We start from the raw sequence: 19,520 nt of genomic DNA on the forward strand, positions 1-19,520 counted from the left end.
TGTGATAAGAATCTAACAGCGTCTGGATTTTTGAGAGACGAACTTTGGCGATCCTCTCTGTGACACCTACCTTGTTAGCATGAAACTTTGCGCGACTGCCCCCGACTACGCACAGACAGGTGACTCGCCTTCCATATCAAGAGGACCAAAACGTAACTGGCGGAGCGGCGTCTTATCCCCCTGGTCATTGTTGAATACCAGGACTCTGCTTTGCGGATCGATCCAGCAATGGTACACAATTTGAACAGTGTGAGCTCTGAAGACTCTCGAGAAGCCCAATTGCCAGGATAGAAATGCCTCAAACGGGCACCATCTAATGTCTTTGTAACCCTGCCACTTCACTTCCCCGTTTCTTCCAAAATCTACCAACGTGTGCTTCCACGGCGCGAGCAAGTGAGTCATTTGGTACTTGTCAGTGAGAAGCAGCAAGCCGTAGACCGCTTTCCTTGTCATGAGCTTTCTGGGGATCCTCCTGACATGGAATTGGCAGTGGACGATTTGCAGGATGATTTCAAAGTCATCGGGGTCGTCCTCTGGCAGCGAAACCAGCCACTGCTCGCCTGCAGGTTTGGACTCTGCCGAAGGACCGAATAGCATTGCCTTGAACACTGGGGATGCACGGCGAAGGGCTGCCGGATCGACTCTGAAAGTGCGGGGGGTGGGGTCCGAGTCGGCTCCGACATCGAGAACAAGATCTCCGTCTGGATCGATTTCCTCGATGTGGAGTTTGTTGATGTCGACTGGCTTTGTGACATCAAGACCTTCATCGGCGCTTTCCGGGGTCGACATATGACTTGTTGAGATGCTCATTTGTTGACTTTGGCACGAGAAGGAGAAGAGATCTGGATTGTAACTCCCTGATGAACATTGTGCGGAGATCAATGCAAGGTTCTGGAAATCGTGTCAGTAACTTAAATTTTGGGTTGCTGTTGTGGCTCTGGGTGGCTTGAAGAACGAGGCAAGCTTCAGTTCAGTGGCGCAGAAAGGGCGTGGCGCAGAAAGGGCGTGGCGCTGTGGGTTTAGCCAGCTGTCAAGACACCACTGTACGATCTTGGGATGGTGCGCGAGCCTCCATCTTGTCATGGGTCGACGGTGTGTCTGCGATAATACGCAAAGGTCGGGTCCTGTTGTGCAGCAGCAAATGACGCGGTCATGTGGCGTTGCTCGTTCAATACAGTTTTCGACATCCAACCTAATAAGATGGCATGGGCTTTTCATGATATAAAACTCGGGTGGCTGTCACATATTTAACCAGTTGAGCACCGCTGCCTTTGCAGGTCTCCTGTGTTCAAGGCCATGCTCTTTGGTCCTTGGAAAGAGTCAAGCCCAACAAATGGATCAGACTGGACCTTCACATTACCAGAGGACGACCATTGTTGATTTTAGGCTCATACTCAACATCGCACATGGCAATTTTACTGGTATGTCAAGAGCCATCTCGTTTGGCGAAGAGCTTTACAACCTACTCATCCTTTGTGACAAAGACGACCTGACAGCGTTGATCGGTCCCTGGGTTAGGAGGTGGCTTTTCCTGTTTCACATTCAGCATGTGATGCCAGTACCAATGCTGCCATGCATCGTCTGGGCAGTGGGTGATTACAACCTTTTTATCACCATCTGCTGGCATATTGTGGAGAACTCCAAGGTTGACAAAGATACCAGTGGCCTCAGCTACAAGGGTCAACTGTTGTGCAACTCCGGCTTGGTTCGTTTGATATGGAAACTGGAATTACGACAAACACTGGACTGTACGATGGGGAGGTCGTCTTGTGTCACCAGAGGACAGGGAATTGATAAACAATCGCAAGCGACGGCCTGAAGCCTATAGTATCCCTAAAAATAGTACTCACCTGAATTTGACTTTCTTACCTACTGCACGATACCTTACCACATGCGAATTCATACCTGCTACACCGTGACAGGCAATGAGGTTAGGTAGAATCGCAGGTTGCTGCCGTCCCCTGTTGGCTTGTGTGCTGTGAGTGGCCCACACAAAGTGGGAAAGAGCGCCGTCAAAACTAAAGCTTTCACTCGCAGCCCTCATCTTCTGCCCAGAGATTTCCCCCTTGCAGCCGAAGCGACCTCCCGCAAACCTGGGTCAGGCTACATCTACCAACTCAACAACAACACCTCACCGACCAGATCGATCCAAGATGTCGAGTGATCCAATCGGACCTACCGAGGGTCCTGGCAACCCGGTCGAAAAAGCCGTCGAGAACCAACAAGAAGCTGGCAACCAAGGAAAAGGTCGGACAAGTGAGGCCGCCGCTGTTGAGAAGATCGTTGCGCCTGCGACTGTTGTCGGCAAAAGCCCCGTCGTCGAGAACATTGATGAGGATGGCGATCTTGTCCTCCATATCGGCCCCACTTCAAACCTGAGGGCATTCAAAATCGACTCCTCTACTCTTCGCCGCACCTCTGAAGTCTTCCGAGCGTGGATTTGCCGCTGGAGCACCGACAAACCGAGCGATTCACAATGGGTATTCGACCTGCCGGAGGACGACCCCGCCAGTTTCAAAACCATCCTCCATATTGTCCACGGACAGTTTGACCAAGCCACAAAGACCATGGCGGAGAGCGACGGCAGTATGCTATACGAGCTGCTGGTGCTTTGCGATAAATATAACATGGCCTATATGATCAAGCCCTGGGCTAATGCATGGCTCAATCGCACCATCAAGGACACGCAAGATACGCCCAGCTACTGGAAGCTTGCATTCATTGCTTGGGAATTGGGACGTTATGATCTATTCATCGAGAGCTGTCAAAATATCATCCTTACGTCCCAGTCTTCCCATGATGGAAGCGGACTAGTGGCCTATGGATGCCAGTTGGGTGATTGCCGCCTTGGCCCTCTCAAGATGGAAGGTTTGTGCATGGTCGTGTTCATTAGCCGTTTCGTACTGCCGACTAATAGAAGAACGATAGAGAGATTCGAACCGATCAGATACGCGATTATTCAAGCTCTACTCGACTTCTACCACACTGAGGTCAAGGATCGTCTGCTTGAGAAGGTCCCTACCCACAGTCCCGTTCAACCTACTGCATCTCACTCTGTAGGGAGATCACCAACCCTGTCATTCGGCAACACTCGCCAAACCTCATCTCATTCCCCAATGACCAACACCGCGTGCAATCAGATTGTTCTGGGGGGCATCATCCAGGCCACCGTGACGCTACTACGGGGCTCAACCGAAACCGAGAATATGGACGCTGGAATATTGGTCCTCCTTCCCACTGAGGCATCTGAGCTCAAGGATAGCCCTGCCAAGCTCATTGGACAGATGACTACTATCTTCCAAGCCGTTCAGCCATTGGGATTTGGTCACGAGGTCTGCCATCCTGCAGCCAAGTTTCTGTCTTTTCAGCAAACCATCAAGGAGTTCACGGCAGAGTGTAATAAAGGATGGGATGGTCTGCTGTTGACTCCAGCGGATAAAGGCAGACTGGCCAAGAGAAAGGTGCTCTTTGGCTGAGGCATTGTTCTTCGTAGATAGGCCTTGTTGTTCTAGATAGGTAGTTAAAACGCCTCTTGATCGTCTTGTCAAGTCTCCGGACTATCTCTAAAAGCCGATCAGCTATATTGTCAGACTTTGAGTCTTGTTGAATGTGTGTGCTGCCTATCTTTGAGGGAACCATGTACAAATATTCTTAAAGGCCTATTCACTCTCTTATAGCTATGTAAATATCTTCAAAGACGTGATGACTAACGTACATTATAAGCGAGCGACCAATATAAGCGAGCGACCACTTTTTCACAACCTTTATACCATTATCCTCAACTACTACACAACAATACTAGGAAGCAACCATAATTACATCAGAAACAGCTGAATCAGATGATTCTGCAGCCTCCTGGCAAGTGCGCGCATTATGCCCAGGCTTACCGCATACACCACAGCACTGAACCTTCGTACGAGCCCCCTGCATTACTACTATCCGGCTGCGTTTCTTGCACTCCCTCCCTATCCACGGCCTTCTGATCCAGTAGATCCTGTGCCTCTTGTACAGTAAATGACCCTCCAAGCCTCACACGTGTTTTTTTGGCTCTCCGGCGCTTACTTAGTGCCTCATTAGCCTTACGGAGCGAAGAGACCTCTGCACGAAGGAGAGCCACCTGGTGCATTATAGCCGTTGTACCCTTAGCAAGCTGGTCTACCGCAGCCAGCATTAAAGTCAGGGAGCTATTTTAATAGTTAGTAATGCGAGTCTTAATGAGCGTTAACTGTAAGTTAGCTTCTCGAGGGTTGTGTGGTGTCTGGGAGACCCAAGGGAGTGCCGTGCCCGGCCGTGAGTTTGGAGGTGTTGGCGTACGAAGCTTCACATCTAGCTTAGAAAGCACCTTCTCTAAATCGTACGGTATAAGGCCAGCACCCGCAAAGCCACCCTATATATTCCTCTCTGTTATAGAGGCAAAGAAGGCCTCGCGGAAGGTATAGAGGAACTCGAGCTTACTTATATGGTTAATATGTATACGTATTAAGTCCTCGATCTAGCGACCGTACGCCTGTTTTAGCAGCCCAAAGCAGCCAATATCGAGTGGCTGCAGGAGGTGGGAGGAGTGTGGAGGTATGCAGAGCGTAATAATATTATTCTGCTAGCAGTGGCGCTCGAATTCGGTCGAGTGGTAGCTTTCGTGGCCGTCGAGGATTAATAACCGGTATTTGCCCTTTGTGCGAGACGCTATATAATAGTCTAAGTGCTTAATCTAATCTAGGCTTACCGTATTGGTAGTCCAGTTATTATTAGTGGTTGCGATATACTAGGTAAACGGTAGGTTGTACTCGGTATATTAGTTAGTAAAGTAGTATTGCGCGGCTAAAATAATAAAAGGAGGGATGGCCTAGCCGAGGGTATTAACTCCCTAGATTACCGTTACCCATTCGCGGTTATTAGGCTAGGCTAATTTCGCTTTATTAAGGCCGTCTGAGGTCGTAACTACTATACCCGCGAAGATAATACCTATTATAAACCCAGTCTCGTCGAAGTTGTAGATATCGTTATCCACGATACCGTACTTGGCCTTGGTGTTGCGCATAAGCGCGAACCACTCGCTAATAATCTTTAGATCCTCGCATTTGGCCCTCTGGTAGTCGTATCTACGCGTAAAGCGCGTACGGAGTTCTGGCTAGCGTTTAATAAAGTTGTGTGCCCAGAGCTTGCCAACAGGGGGCGCGTCGCGTACGCGTAGTAGTTGGTTGGCCATATCTTCCACACTACGCAATCTTGGTGGAAAAGCTCGCGCACATAGCTCAATAATATATTGAACAATAGCATCCTCTTCGGATTGAGTGAGCTTCTTCGATTTGGGCGTGGTATCGCGTCGTGCAGGCCGGCCGGCGCGTCGGTGTCTAAGCGTACTGCGATCGACGTTATACATCTTGGCTGCCGCTGATATACTTAGATTTTTATCATTTTGAAGAGCCTCAAGGGCTAAGATTATATGGGCTTCCTTTGAAGTAGATGGCATTTTGGATTGTTGAGAAAATGAGGTTTTGAGGGTGAGGTTAGGCGTTGCGTGAAAAAAGTGGTCGCTCGCTTATATTGGTCGCTCGCTTATAATGTACGTTAGGTATTTTTAAAGGCGTAGTCTGTATCTTTATAGAACTAAAGATTGTATCTAAGGTCTTTTGCCTATCTTTAAAGGTATATACACAATCTTCAAGGACGCTTCGAGTGTTGTACAAGCCCATCGACTGTATTCAAAGACTTTAGACTACCTTGGCTATTCATCAAAGTGTTTGGCTATCTCCTCAGCCCTTTATCTCTCATTACATAAGGTCCATCAAGTTACACATGCCATCACTTCACCAGACATTTATCTCAAGCCTATCCCGCTGCCCCTGCATCACCTTAAAACAGATTCGTCAAACTACCCTTGCCATGATGTTCAACACACATTGGTCCCAAACCTTTCCCGTTTCCTTTCAATTATCTCAATGTGCTCCTTACTGAGAAGGTTCTTCGTGTCAAACTGAAAGCCCGTGTGACACACCGCGACTGAAACTCATACAGGAAAGGTGGATTTCCGAAGTCTTGATGGGAAATTTGAGATCCGCCCGGCTGAAATGAAGGGAACCCATGCGACGAAGCCCGCCCAAGATAGAAGCATCGCAGAGCTCCTTGCCCACGCTGGCGAAGGTTTGGTCCCCACTGTGGATGTTCCTCTTGCAGACACGGCTGGTCGTGTAGGCAACCACCGTTTTGTATATCAAAGCTGCTAGGTCGTTCAGCACCAGCAACCGCTTCGCTGCAATATGCTCAAGCATATCAGTTGACAGAGGACCTATGTGGGCATGGTCCGCCAGGCATATGGCCTCATATGTCACTTTGTTGGTTGGGCCAAGGTTGGAATGGAGGATTATGTTTTTGAGAAACTGGGCGAAGGTGTCGGCATCTCCAAGTTCCCAGCTTGAATGTTAACGCTGAAGGACCGTTAAGGATGCTGGGGAGTCTGTGGAGGTGGCAAGAGTCTTTCTCATGGGCGTCACCCACGGGGTCAAGAGGTGTATGATGCCGTACTTTGTCGGCCAGATTCTTCCACGGCTTATCTGCAAATATGTCTGAATCGCGGCTGAAACATCATGCTTCAATGTAAACGTACCCTCAACAGTTGATGACTGGCGTCGTGGTCGAAGGTCGTGGCGGTGGACCAGGTGGTGGGATGACACGAAGGCAAACAGGTCGGTGTTGACTGGAAGCCAGCAAAGTGGCAGTGGGTTGCGAAGGGGGTGACTCGCTCTTTCCTAGTCCATTTTTGCTGGGCTCTAGAAGACAGCAGAACGATTTAATTCCTTCTTCCGAGCAAATCCTTTCGGCACGCCGCCTATGGGGGTCCTACAAGATACCAACCTTTTACTGGCTTGGTCATTCATACCGTTCGCCTCCGTCAATCGTTGACTTAACGGCCGATTCCGCTTGTTTGCCTTCTATGTGCTGCCCGAGGTTAGGTCCCGGAACACTTGGTTTGGCATGAAAGCAGCTTCCCGTCCTCGATCTGTTTGCCCATTTGCTAACAAAAATTGATATTGGCCAGGTCTCAGCGGGCGTTTACGTTAGCCTTTAGACACCCTCAAAAACTGGTTCTCTTCTTCGCTCTTTCCTACCTCTTACCTCCAACACCACCAACAACTCATCAACCCAAGGCCGTCGCTATGGCTTCAGTTAAGGCGACAAAATCTGGGGAAAGACGGCCGACAAGTCGCAATCAAGATCCCTTTGTTCTCGATCATGACGGGGACGTTGTGCTCACCGTTGGAAAGCCCCCAAAGGACAAGCCATTCAAAGTTGATGCATCAGTACTACGACGCGTTTCTCCGGTGTGGAAATCTATGTTGTTCGGGCCATGCGCCGAATCGAAGCCCAATGACGGTTCCAAATGGCTTGTGCAACTTCCCGAGGACGATGCCGATGCTTTAACAGTGATCCTGGGCACCATTCATGCCAAATACAACTCTGGTCCAAAATGGACCAGACCGCATGTTGGGTAAGATCAAAGATATCTTGTCTTAAGCTGTACATGACCCTTTATCTCTTGGCACCCAAATCCTAATCATTACCTTGCCCACACTCTAGATGACGGTTGCCCAAATATGTTTATTTCTTGTGGAAAGTCTTTTGACTTTTTGAACACCGAGATCGAACTTCGTCTTTCTGAGACAACACCCGTGAAGAACGGTCATCACGCGTGACTGTTCAAAAGCAAGGCTTGTAATGACCTTCTTCTTAGAGGTATCATTCGAGGCACAGCACAAGGATTCCAAGGCACTGTACACCCCAGAGATGCCACGAGGTTCTGCATCGGTGTCGAAAGTCTGGAAAGCAGTTGCTCAGCTGTCTTTCAGGGCCTAAAAGCCCGCGCTCATGTGATGCAGCTGTGATGGGTACAATATGAGGTACGATTCAGGCTCATCACACAATACATGCAACCCATCCCAACGTTTTCGCGATTTCGCATCCAAGGCAGGACAAAGGCGCTGTCCAAGATTGATGAGATATTGCAATCCGATGACTACAAGGGAAGGATGAAAAAACAGCGTGAGAAAATTGAATTGAAATCTTTATAAATCCATGAAGGTATCAAGCCAGCCTAGGTAGTTCTGCCATTGTGTCTTCGTGAAGGCAAGCTCAACGGGTTTGACATAATTCCATCCCTATTCAGGTAACTTTGAGTGTAGGTGACTCTGAAAACTTTGTAGGCGGGTGGGTCTTCAAATCTCTCAGCGAGGCATCTCGATTGTACCTTCCTTCGACCCCTCTCGTCAATCTTAACTACCTTTTGCACATCACTATGCAGTTGCCTAGGCATGAATCTAGGTTTCTCCTTCTGCACACTGACAAAGAAGGAGGAAATTGAGAGCCCGGGCTTAATTCTTTTCTTTCTATATTTTACTTCCACCTTGGCCTCGCTTACTTCTCAACCACATCTCCCCTACACTATCCTTCCAATATTCTACTAAACCCCATCTCCAGGCAGATGTAAGGCCGCGAGGCATTGAGGAGCATTGAGGGTAAGTGAATTACACCTGATTTTATATATACTTACAGGCATTGATTTATTGTGAAAAGACCTTGTAATCAGGGCTTGGAACGGTAGTTCAATTCAATGAATAATCTTTGATGGCCTCGAAGTAAGTAATAAAGAAAGGTGAAAGACTAAGAAATATAGCAGGGCGTGATGAACCCCTATCCCGAACATTTAAAAGGGATACTAGTCGAAGGCAGTTCTAGACAATCTGGTGCGGTGCAGCTAAATAGTGCACAACAATGGCTTGTCTTCATCACAATAGCCAATATACCAACGAATGTAACTAGTATTATATACTGCGGAACTATGTGCTACCCATCACTTCCTTTGCTTCTTTTACTTCCCTTGCTCCCCTCGGCCTCCTATACAAACAGTTTTTCGCTGGTGGGCCAAATACGAAGTGTGTTGTTTCGTTGACTGTGACGAACCCCTATCCAGAACCTCTGAAAGGGATACTGGTTGAAGGCACTTCTGAACAATCCTGGTTCGGTACAGCTAAACAGTGTACAACAATGGCTTGTTTCGATGTAAACACTAGATACCGTGAATACAACTTGAATTGCATACTGCGGAACTGTTTATCTACGCCAGCCAGTTCCTCCGTATATATAGACCTTGAGACCCTGAAGTGCTCGTCGTGCTATGCCCTCGATCACCTCCTAGCACATTGCATCCTGCAGAGTGCTCGTCGTGCTATGCCTTCGATCACCCCGAGCATCTTGCATCCTGCAGAGTGCTCGTGGGTCTTGGCGCCATAGCACTCTTCGGCCGGCCCCAATTGGCTGTCTCCTGACTTCCCTAATGATTGGCTGGGGACGTCCTGCGCCCCACATACTGCGCGGCCTGCCGTTGGGTTAACTGTGACATTGACACATATGATAAAAGAACGACTGTCACGGTCTGGAAGTCAATGGTCCACGGTCCCTAGGCCTATATATACGGAGGAACTGGCTGGTGTAGATAGATAATTCCGTAGTATGCAATTTGTTAAAATACAGCTTTTGTTTGTGGATTTTACAGTGTATCTGAGCCCTGTATATTACAGGGCCTCAGAGGCAAAACGATAGCTTGAATCAGCAGTGTTTAGGGACTGTGGTTACCGGAGCGGAGGCTCGGCCTCCGGAAGCAATCCGAGGTCCCGGGAAGCCGAGCGCTAAGGCCGGTGCCCTGCAGTGGTCAAACGGTAGCGGTAACGTGCCCTGCAGTGGTTAAACAATAGCGGTAACGTGGCCTGTAACGTGACCCCTAACCTTATATTTGGTTAGCGCACTTAGCGGGCGTTCGGGCCCGGGAAACGCGCGTTCAGGCCCGGGAACGGAATCACCCTCGGGGAGCAAGTAAGAGGCCGATGGCCTATAAGACCTCTGCCTCACACCCTATCCACTGTGGTATTTTTCAGTCTATAAGGTTCAATCAATATACTGGTTCACCACACTCATCAGTGCCTCACAAGCCTATGTTACAGTGATTCTTCTTCTATATATTACAGGGCGCCGCCCTGTAATCCTCCTTCCTTCAGTGCTACGGCAACTGTCGAATGCTGCAGTCAAAGTCTTCTTCGCTCTCAGTGTACTGCGCCGATAGCTATTTGAGCCTATATTTACAGGCCTCAATAGCACCTATTTCAACAATAAATATTGCGAAAGTGTAGAGAACTCCTATCCAAAACTTTTAAAGTAGATGCTAGTTAAAGGCACTTCTAAACAATCCTAGTTCAGTATAGCTAAACGGTCTATAATAATAGCTTGCCTTAATTATAATAGTCTAAATACTAAAGCTTATAATATGTATTTTATACTAGGGTGCGATCTATTTATATTAGCTAGTTCCTCCATATATATAGACCTTAGAACCGTGGACCGTGAGCTCCGCCGCAGTCCCCGGTCCCCATCTTATTGCTCCGTTCCGTCTACTTGGACCATGAGCCCCGCTTGGTCGCCCAGTCCAGTCCTGATTGGTTCTTCTAGCCCAACTGTCTTCCAAAACCGTGACATATTAAAAATATAGAGGGTCTTCATAATGCATATTTACTTATTCCCGGGTGGTCCCTACTTTAATAGCTTCAGGCTATTACTAAGACCTGATATGTTTAGTTAATTAATAATATTTCTATAGTAGCCGTATGCTACCTTATTAATTGCCTCACTTCCAACCACTGGTTCTCGATGTGTAGGTGGCCATTAGGCCGTGGTGTGATCGATTGGTTCGTTGACGTGTGACAATAATGGGCAGCGAATGGGTCAGGTAGCACCAGGTTCTCTAATACGCCCTTTGGATGACATCTTCACGCTGTAACCGGGTAGCTTCGGCAAACAATGAACGATAAAACGTTCCGCACATCGGAGCTCCTGTTAACTGCTCCTCGCCCCGACACCACCGCTACCATCCAAGCTCTGAATCCCTCCACTATGCCAGTCACCAGAACAGCCGCCACCGCTTCCAAAGCAACGCTTTTCAAATCCCTTCACCACACCCCAACCAAACCTCTGCTCCTCGCCAACGCCTACGATGCCACCTCAGCCCGCATCATCGCCTCTCTCCCGGGATGCAGAGCCCTAGCGACAGCCTCCTACGCACTGGCATTATCCATAGGCAAAGCCGATGAAACACTCACGTTGGAAGACAACATCTCTCTTTGCCGTCCCATCGCTGCCGTAGCTCACGAGTTCAACCTACCATTGACAGTGGATATCCAAGATGGCTATGCCGGGCCAGGAGACTATGCAGAACTGAGATCTGTCATTGAGAAGGTGATACTCGAACTTGGAGCTGTGGGTGTGAACCTGGAGGATTCCTGGCATGAAAGCACCTCTGGGGATATGGTACCGGAGGATGAGGCGATCGAGAGGATCAAGACTGTTATTAGGACGGCAAGAGAGCTTGGGGTGGTGGACTTTGTGGTGAATGCTAGGTCGGATACATTCTTGATGGGTGGGAGCTTGGACGAGTCGATTAGATGTGGGAAGAGGTATCTTTATGAGGGAGGGGCAGAGACGGTGTTTATTTTCTGGCCGAGGAACAAGGAGATGGAGAAGGCCGATGTTCAAAAGGTGATTGACGAGCTAGGGGGGAGGGTGAATGTGAGTTGCCGGCTCGGAGGCCAGTTGACCACGGGGGAGCTGGGGGAGATGGGGGCGGCGAGGGTGAGTGTCGGGCCGCAGGTGTTTTTGGCTGCGGCGGAGGCGATCAAGAAGGCGGCGGGGGCGGTGTTTGAGAGTTGAACGAGGCGCTCATCAATGTCGAAGACCGGGCTTCTTTTCAATAGGCCAATGTAAAGCAAGATCGAAAACTGATGGCAACACGAGTCCACAGCAAAGAGGTTTGCTAGACCAGGATTACGGAGTATTCTTTGTTGGTTACGAGAGTGCGCCTCGTCTTACCAACTCCTTCCCTTTTCGAATTGATCAAGGTCATCTTATTGGCTCTTGCTCTCATACATATTGGGAAATGTCAGATCTCCCGAAACTTGCCGCGGGGGTAAGGGGTCGATCTGGTTGTTGGTTCACATAAAACGGGAAGGTGCCGAGACCTTTTTCTTCGTGAAACCCGGCATCTTCTACCCCGCCCTACACTGCTACTGTTGCACTACACACCACTAATAGGATTGGCCTATGGGCAGCTGTTTTCCGGCGAATGGGGATTGGGGAGGCACCAGGTGCCTCCTTGAGATAAATTTTATGGAGTGTTTGTCGCACCATGACGTATACTCCACTTGACCTCGACCCACCTCCATTCATATCATATTCCGTACGGCCACCATCGTTATTTCTCACAAAAAGCATCTCTTTGTATTGAGTGCCTGCCCACTAGAATATGTATTCGCTTTTTACTACCCTAACGGTCCTTGCGGCCATGTAGGTCACTCATCTCCCTCCAACGACCCTGGCCCAGAGAACTAACAAAATCACAGTCTTAGCTTCTCGACCTCCCAAGCCCAAATTACCGCGGCTCCTTCCATCCCCACCGTCTCTGGCTGCCCTGCCGTCCTATCTATTACTGACATCTGCTCAACATGTATGACTCTGGCTTGCATCACCACAGCAGAAGTAACAGTAGGATGCTCCGGATGCCCAGAGATCCCAGCGACGGTTTTCAGTGGGTACCCATGCGAAGGGGGTTGTGACCAGTTGGGTGGATGCAAAACGCTGTATCAGGTGGTGACTGCCCAGGCAGATCAATGTGAGTCTGGACCACTGGTACCGCTGCCGTCGATAACAGACGGAGGGGAGAGCGCCATCACTGGTGGTGAGGACGCTACGACAGGTTCGGAGACCTTCCTGCAGTGTATCGCTATCCAGTGGATGACGGGTACTCGCTAACAATGATGATTCAACAGGCGACGCAAGTGGCACCCAGACAGTCACCGAGACAGGTGACGGGGTTGGGCCTACGGGGACGCCTACTACAACGGGTACAGTGACAATCAGCACCAGTGGTGGGAGAAGGTTGTCGCCCTTTAGGCTGTGGTAGCTATTCAGTCCTCCAAATATCACGGCCGCAGCTTTTTTGGCTCTTGAAGAGACCAAGATCTCTGTCCCCGCTATTGATGCATATAAATAAGTAAGGAAACTGGACTGGCAGACTGAACCTCGAACGGTATCTGACAGGCCGAAATTTTTCGGATCCTGCGTCCACCGCCGCCTTGGCGAATGCAAAGTCCGATCCCTGCCTGCTTTGGCTGGTCCCTGCTTCATCGAATCGAGACTGCTACCTCATTAAACTGCTGATATTTCGAGCTTGAAGTTCATGTTTGCCGGATTCTTGAAAGACCTAACATTTGGAATCATGAGTCTATCTTGATGGACTGCGGGTCCACTCACACCAGGCCATGAAGCCACCGAACACAGTTCTCTGAGCCCTACGGCGCGCCTCTCAGCGGATCAAATGTTGATCATGCACTACACCCCGGGATGGCGTCCGAATAGCCTAGGCCAAGCACTGAAGCGAGGAGCACAGTAAGCCTTAGCGATGTTCGCAGCAATGACGCTATTCCGAAACAATGTGATAACCCACTTGACCCACTACCCTCCCGCGTTGTCAGCGGCATGGTTACGAGCTGTTAAAAACAAAAACATCCCCTGAGCTAGTCCTGACTCTTCTCTTTCACCGTTTACCACCAACGACCCATAGGAACGACGACAACCACGCGGCGGAAAGCTCTTGGGTAACGGCAAGTGAAGGAAAATGGCCAACTATCAACACCAATATGCCCAACCAGCGACCGAGTACTCAGTCCTTCCTGAGGTAGCTGACAACTCGACAAGCGCTCCCGAGGTTGTGACACAGAATCACACCAGAGTAGGAGGCGGAGGAGGAACGGCGGCCTATTCTCCACCAGCGTATGAGCAAGGGTTCAAGCCTTACAGTGAAACAGCCACAGCGGTGGCCGCTGTGCAGCCTGTGGCTTCCGAGTTCTCGGAAACAGCATCTCCAGGTCCAAACAAAAAGGTCACGATCCTGTCGGTCCTGGTTGGCGTTCTCGCGGTAGCGGCGATCGCATTGGCAGCAACAACGGGGCTGATGGCCAAGAAAGCAAACGACAAGGATGCACAAATCGCGAGCATGACCGCTGAACTTCAGACTGTTCAGTCGTCATCCGACGGCAGCAACAGCAGCAACGAAGCGGCAGCATCAGAAAAGGAGACCGTGACAGTCACAGTGGCTGCGCCCAGTGCTACGGGAACTGGCTCGTCTGATGGCTCTTCTTCCACGTCTGCTTTCTTGATAGAGGATGTCTCCAATGGATGCAATGACCGACCAGAGTCATTTACCGGGAAGGATTACACCACCAGCTGTATGTTTTGTCATCCTTGGTCCCCCATGTTATGGCTCGTGATGCTAACAAGTGTGCAGTGTACGGCAATGTTGTGTTCAGACGGTACTGCAACCAAAAGACCACCTCTGTCCCTATCTACGCAATGCACACCCCCGACTTTGAAACATGTCTGGAGGCGTGTGCAAGCTGGTCCCAGGCTTTGCCCTACGCCTTCTCGGATGTTTCTGACAAGAACAGGGTCAATGTGACGTGCTCTGCGGTCAACTTTGTGCCAAAATGGACGGACAAGAAGGAGTCGGCAAGGAAGCAGTCGAGGGGAAACTGTTACTTCAAGAGCGGCGAGCAGACCGAGGAGAAGAGCTTGAGATCCAGCATAGGTGACACTACGGTCAGCCACGCCGCCATTGTGATTAAGCAGGCTGCCAAGAAGGACTGATATTCTTTTGTTTCCTTTTTTTGGGGGGGCCTGGTTAACTCTTTGGGAGACTTTGGGTGTATATACCTTACTTCAATGTAATTTATATTCCGTTTTTTTTTTGTTCTTTTTTCTTTTTCTTGTTTGTTTTTAAGGTTGTAATTAGTTGGCGAACAGCCGAGAAAATGAAAACCCCACCACATCATCCCATTTGACCTCTCTGTGATTCTCGCCTTGTCCCATCACGGTATCCAAAATGCTACCCTCCAGCCTTACGGGCACGTATCAGCAGTACAAACAGGACACCGAAATCTTTGCGTCATGGCTGGCCCAGACTGGAATGATGTTTAACTGTCCGGATGAGCTCCTCAAGTCCACCACCTCGCTCAGTTCATTGTTGATCATCACAAGGACAAGGCAAAGCCATCAGTCGTTGTGCCCACCACCTTCAGCAAGACCATTGAGCGCGCCATCAATGTCTGCAAGGGGTTTGCCTCTTCTTGAAAAGGCAGGGCTAGTCTCAAAATGGCGGCCGATGAAAAGCACAACTTCTTTGTCGGCGTGCTCGAGAAGGTCCGCGATACCCTCAAGCCTCTCTTCTGACAGTCCACCTCCAAGAAGGGGCTTGACGAGACAGAGGAGGTGTCCTATCTGTTCAAGGAGCACGGCCACATGAACGGCATGCTTGAAAAGCTCGCTCTGTCCATCCATGCGCTCATGGAACAGATCGAGCCAAAGCCCAGCGTGCAGAGCTTGTACCCGTTCGACATGGCACTGTACTCGGTGTTGGACACGTGCATGATGAACGCTGGCATCCTTGTGGGCGGCTGGCTCGCCATGTCTGATAAGCACGGTGACACCGCTACCATGCCCTACAATTGGGTGGTACGACAAGACTATTGCATAGGAAAATCTTAGCAGAGAAGATTCGAACAGGACCGCGCTGTGTTTCTGGAGCTGTCCCAGAATTGGACCGTCTTGGGAAGATTGGGTACAATGACCAGCGTGACAAGGCGTTCAAAACGGTGCCGCCTGTCGTGGATGAGCTCAGCCGAGGCATGTATCTGATGATTGTGGATGGACTGGGGGACGTCCGCATGCCACTGTGGTGGATTCTTGCGGCGTCGTTCCATCTCGATGTTGTCACGCTTCTTGGTGATGAGATTGATCGTCCGTGCCGCGATATGGTCGCCTTTGACCACCTTATGTATCAAACCATCAAAGACCATACCGAATATCACAAGACGCCGACTCAGCTTAAGATTGCCGGATGGAACAAGGACTGCGAGAAGGCTGCGGACAGACTTCAAAGGCTGGCTACTTTTTTGGCGGGAGGGCGACAACATCATCAATGCCAGGCTCGCCGCCGCCGGCGTCAACGTCAAGCCAACAATCTTTCTCAAGCGTCACCCTTTGTACTGCGGCCTCTAGGTCTCCGACATGCGAAACCAGCTACACTTCCTTGGTATACGGCTCGAGCGGTCGTTTGGCAGCGTTTTGTACACCGGCCATTTATACAACGCGGTCCAAGCTGGGGGGTCTGATTCCCCAAGACAAGAAGTGGGACGACATGGAACTGTTTTTCGACAGGTTCTTTATTGGCAAGGCCCCATCCAACATTAAAGAATACCACAAGCAGCTCTGTCTCGTCATGGGATTCTCCGCTGGCAACTTCATCCCCAACACCCGCAACACGGGCAAGATGCAGGCTACCAAAAAGGGTCCGCGCTCCCTTGTGGAGCAAGGGCGTGTCAACAGGGTCTTCAGGGGCAGATTCCGTCCCGACTCCAGCCGGATCAACCTCAACGCAGAAGACGTCCACCCCATCCTGTATAGAGACCAGAAGCCCACCGGCAAAAACGGCGTGCCTGGCTCCCCAGTCCACCTCATCGACTTCTTGGCTCATGCCCGCGAAGCAGAAATCCCGCCGCAGGAGCCGGATTATTTCTTTGGCCATCGCATCTGCTGGACCTTGCTGCGTAAGCTCAAGACGGCCATCGAAGGCGACATGCTCAAGTGGCTTGGCCCCAGGTACATCTAGAAGGAATATCAGTTGCCCTTCCTGGGTGGATACGTCTTCCGTTCCCTCATTGGCGACCAGGGCACGATCCACGGAAACACCACCACCCCCCAACGGCTCCCCAGCACAGACCTGTTCCACAAAGCAGCCCAGGTCTACCTTGACATCTTGAAAGGCGAGGATGGAGAGGTGGAGCGTGCCCAGGTCAAGAACGGGATTGATGTGTTCTACGCAATGGCAAAGATGAGAAAAGTCATCCCCGATGATCCGCACCCTGCATCTCAGTCCCATTACAACGGCGTCGGCGCCAGCAGGGGCATCCTGAACTCTGCGGACATGGACGACAAATGGGATGGGGACTATGATGAGGACTATGACAGCGATTACAGCGATGGCACGGCTGGTTTTACCGAGAGACTTCGCAACACTACCCGGGGTGGGGGCGGTCCGCGATTGCATGGCCAGGAGTTGATGGATGCGTACTCCGCAATGCGGCAGGTTGCCGCGAGAGGAGCGAGGCAAGGACAAGGAATTGATGGGCTGGTGAGAGAAGTGGAGGAGCAGATGGGAAGAGTACTGGGACAATTAGGGCGAAGAGGACATGGAGGAGCCCGAGGAGCCCGAGGAGGTCGAGAAGGGTCCGCAGGCCTGGAAGGGCTAGGAGAGCTAACAGGACTATTTGAAGCAATGGGCGGGCTTGAAGGGCTTGAAGGACTAGCAGAAGGCAGAGGCGGGCGTCAAAACATGAACGGACTTCGTCAGCTCAGGCGCAGGGAGATTGTGAAGCGAAGATGTGGTGTTGATCAAAGACTCGTACACAGCGTGTGTACCGAGAAAATAGCAGGTATAGTAAGGAAAGACATAATGGTAGACAGCACCATAATACAAAACAACACTTCAGTCACAACTTCCCCTTCCTCCTCCACCCCACCTTTCCCCCTCTCCTCCCCTTCAACACTTTCGGCGCAACCCAAAGCCTACCATCCCCTCTATTCCGTCCCATCAAATCCCTCAAATATCCTCCCACCTCCCCGGGCAACCCCACCCATTCCGCCTCTTGCAACCACCTCTCCGCCTCTACCTCTTCAGACCTCACTTTTCCCCCATGCTTTCTCGTCAAATAACCCCCCAACCGATCCAACCTCACGCAGTTCCCCTCGTCTCCGCAGTGGTTCCTGTATCTCACCCCCTTTGTCTCAACATCAAGGACATTACCAACAATATCCCTCGTCACCTCCTCCACACCAACAAACTGCAACCACCGCTCCACAGCCGGCATTTTGGGCACCAAGTGTAGTTCTCAGAGTAGGAAAGAATATTATGCATTACATCCAACTTTGGAGCGTCCTCACCAAGGATGTAACTAGATCTGTGGATCACCACTTCCAAACCGGACCCCCTGTGGGCATTGGCGAGGTATTGCTCGGAGGCGTACTTGGAGAGGACGTAGCCGTTTTCGGTTCTGTCAGAGGCTTGGGATAGCAAAAAAGGTTGTTCATAGAGGTCGGTGGTGCCTAGTTGAGCTATGCTGGCGGTGGAGATGAAGTGGAATGTTGGAGGGGGGTGGTTCTGGAGGGAGAACTGGAGGGTGAGGTTGATGAGTGCTTTGGTTGAGAGGAGGTTTGGGGCGCGTGGGGAGGGGTAAGGGCGGAGGTGGTTGATTTCGGCGCCGTTGTGGAGGATTATGATCTTGGTTGTTGGGGTGGTGGGGGTGAAGATTTGGGAGGTGGTCGAGGGGGGGAGGTTGAGGTTTGGATCGCGGAGGTCACCGGGGTGGATCGTTATTTTGGGGTGGGAGAGGATACTAGGGGCGGTTTTGGAGGGGTTTCGGACGGCGTGGCAGTGGAATTTGGCTATGAGGGGGTTGGGGAGGAGGCGGTTGAGGAGGTGACGGCCGAGAAAGCCGGTGGCGCCGGTTAGGATGATTGTTATGTTTGTTACTGGGGGGTAAGGTAGGCTGGTGATTTTCGTGGAACTTTCTTTGGAGGCCACTTCGTCGTTCCAGTTGATGGTTTCAGGCTTTGGAAAGTTGATAGGTCTTGCGGCGGCGAGGCTGGTGTCTAGAAGTGTGGACATCTTGGCCAGGGTGTTTGCCTCGAAAAGCTTTGGCAGTGGAAGGAGGGCGCCAAAAGCTTTGTTGACCTCTCTCTGGATGCTGATCAAACGAGTTGCCACCAACAAGAAAGAAATCTGTGTCTGGTCCTATGGTCTTTCCGTCCACTAGGCCACCTAGGACCGAGGCCCAGATCTGCTTCATCTTGTCTTGGGTGTTGCTTTGTTGTTCAGTCTTTGCTGGCGGCTGAACTCGAAGAGCATGGGCAGTTCTTATGGGCACCACAGCAGCCATCTTGCCGAGTGTGCTGTCTTGAAACAGATTAGCTAATGGTATGTTGTGACCTGTTCGCTCTTTAATCTTGTTCTTGACATTGATGAGCAACAGCGAGTTGCCGCCAACAAGAAATCTGAGTTGGGGTCCAGTTGTTGACCAGCGACGAGTTCACCCAACACCTCTCTCCAAATCGCTTTCATCTCGGGAAGAAAAAAGCCAGACCCTGGTTCTCCACTGGCAAGCTTTGGAGTGGCAGTCTTATGGCTCGTCATTAGGGGTGTGCTGTGCGATATTCTAGCCTCAGTTGACGGTCTGGCGGTATTTGGAACCGGTATTGTGCCCCCTTCACTGGTGAGAGGCGCCCTCGAAAGGAATTTTCTATCCACCTTCCCATGATGACTCAAGGGCATAGCCGATAATGCTACTACCACCGAGGGACGCATGTACTGCGGC

General features: G+C 50.6%; 6 protein-coding genes across 6 annotated transcripts; 5 read left to right on the forward strand and 1 right to left on the reverse strand.

The window, feature by feature from the left end:
• Positions 1-105: 105 nt before the first annotated feature.
• Positions 106-789, reverse strand: QC764_610050 (uncharacterized protein; the record flags this gene model as incomplete). Its single annotated transcript, XM_062949484.1, has 1 exon — positions 106-789. The coding sequence occupies one exon, from the start codon at positions 787-789 to the stop codon at positions 106-108; it is 684 nt and encodes a 227-aa protein (XP_062798234.1).
• Positions 790-2,078: 1,289 nt separating this feature from the next.
• On the forward strand, positions 2,079-3,580 carry QC764_610060 (uncharacterized protein). The gene is made up of 2 exons (XM_062949485.1): positions 2,079-2,868; positions 2,929-3,580. Exons 1-2 carry the CDS (start codon positions 2,154-2,156, stop codon positions 3,474-3,476), a joined length of 1,263 nt encoding a protein of 420 aa, XP_062798235.1. The 5' UTR covers positions 2,079-2,153; the 3' UTR covers positions 3,477-3,580.
• Positions 3,581-10,842: 7,262 nt separating this feature from the next.
• On the forward strand, positions 10,843-11,748 carry QC764_610070 (uncharacterized protein; the record flags this gene model as incomplete). Its single annotated transcript, XM_062949486.1, has 1 exon — positions 10,843-11,748. One exon carries the CDS (start codon positions 10,843-10,845, stop codon positions 11,746-11,748), a length of 906 nt encoding a protein of 301 aa, XP_062798236.1.
• A 592-nt stretch (positions 11,749-12,340) lies between these two features.
• QC764_610080 (uncharacterized protein) lies at positions 12,341-12,997 on the forward strand (the record flags this gene model as incomplete). Its single annotated transcript, XM_062949487.1, has 3 exons — positions 12,341-12,381; positions 12,438-12,790; positions 12,864-12,997. The coding sequence occupies 3 exons, from the start codon at positions 12,341-12,343 to the stop codon at positions 12,995-12,997; spliced, it is 528 nt and encodes a 175-aa protein (XP_062798237.1).
• A 714-nt stretch (positions 12,998-13,711) lies between these two features.
• QC764_610085 (uncharacterized protein) lies at positions 13,712-14,884 on the forward strand (the record flags this gene model as incomplete). The annotated part of the gene is made up of 2 exons (XM_062949488.1): positions 13,712-14,321; positions 14,381-14,884. The coding sequence occupies 2 exons, from the start codon at positions 13,712-13,714 to the stop codon at positions 14,737-14,739; spliced, it is 969 nt and encodes a 322-aa protein (XP_062798238.1). The 3' UTR covers positions 14,740-14,884.
• A 359-nt stretch (positions 14,885-15,243) lies between these two features.
• On the forward strand, positions 15,244-17,399 carry QC764_610090 (uncharacterized protein; the record flags this gene model as incomplete). The annotated part of the gene is made up of 6 exons (XM_062949489.1): positions 15,244-15,291; positions 15,337-15,571; positions 15,637-16,217; positions 16,277-16,749; positions 16,864-17,281; positions 17,328-17,399. The coding sequence occupies 6 exons, from the start codon at positions 15,244-15,246 to the stop codon at positions 17,397-17,399; spliced, it is 1,827 nt and encodes a 608-aa protein (XP_062798239.1).
• Positions 17,400-19,520: the final 2,121 nt, after the last annotated feature.

The sequence above is a fragment of the Podospora pseudoanserina genome, chromosome 6, assembly GCF_035222485.1.
Source record: "Podospora pseudoanserina strain CBS 124.78 chromosome 6, whole genome shotgun sequence".
Lineage (NCBI taxonomy): Eukaryota > Fungi > Ascomycota > Sordariomycetes > Sordariales > Podosporaceae > Podospora > Podospora pseudoanserina.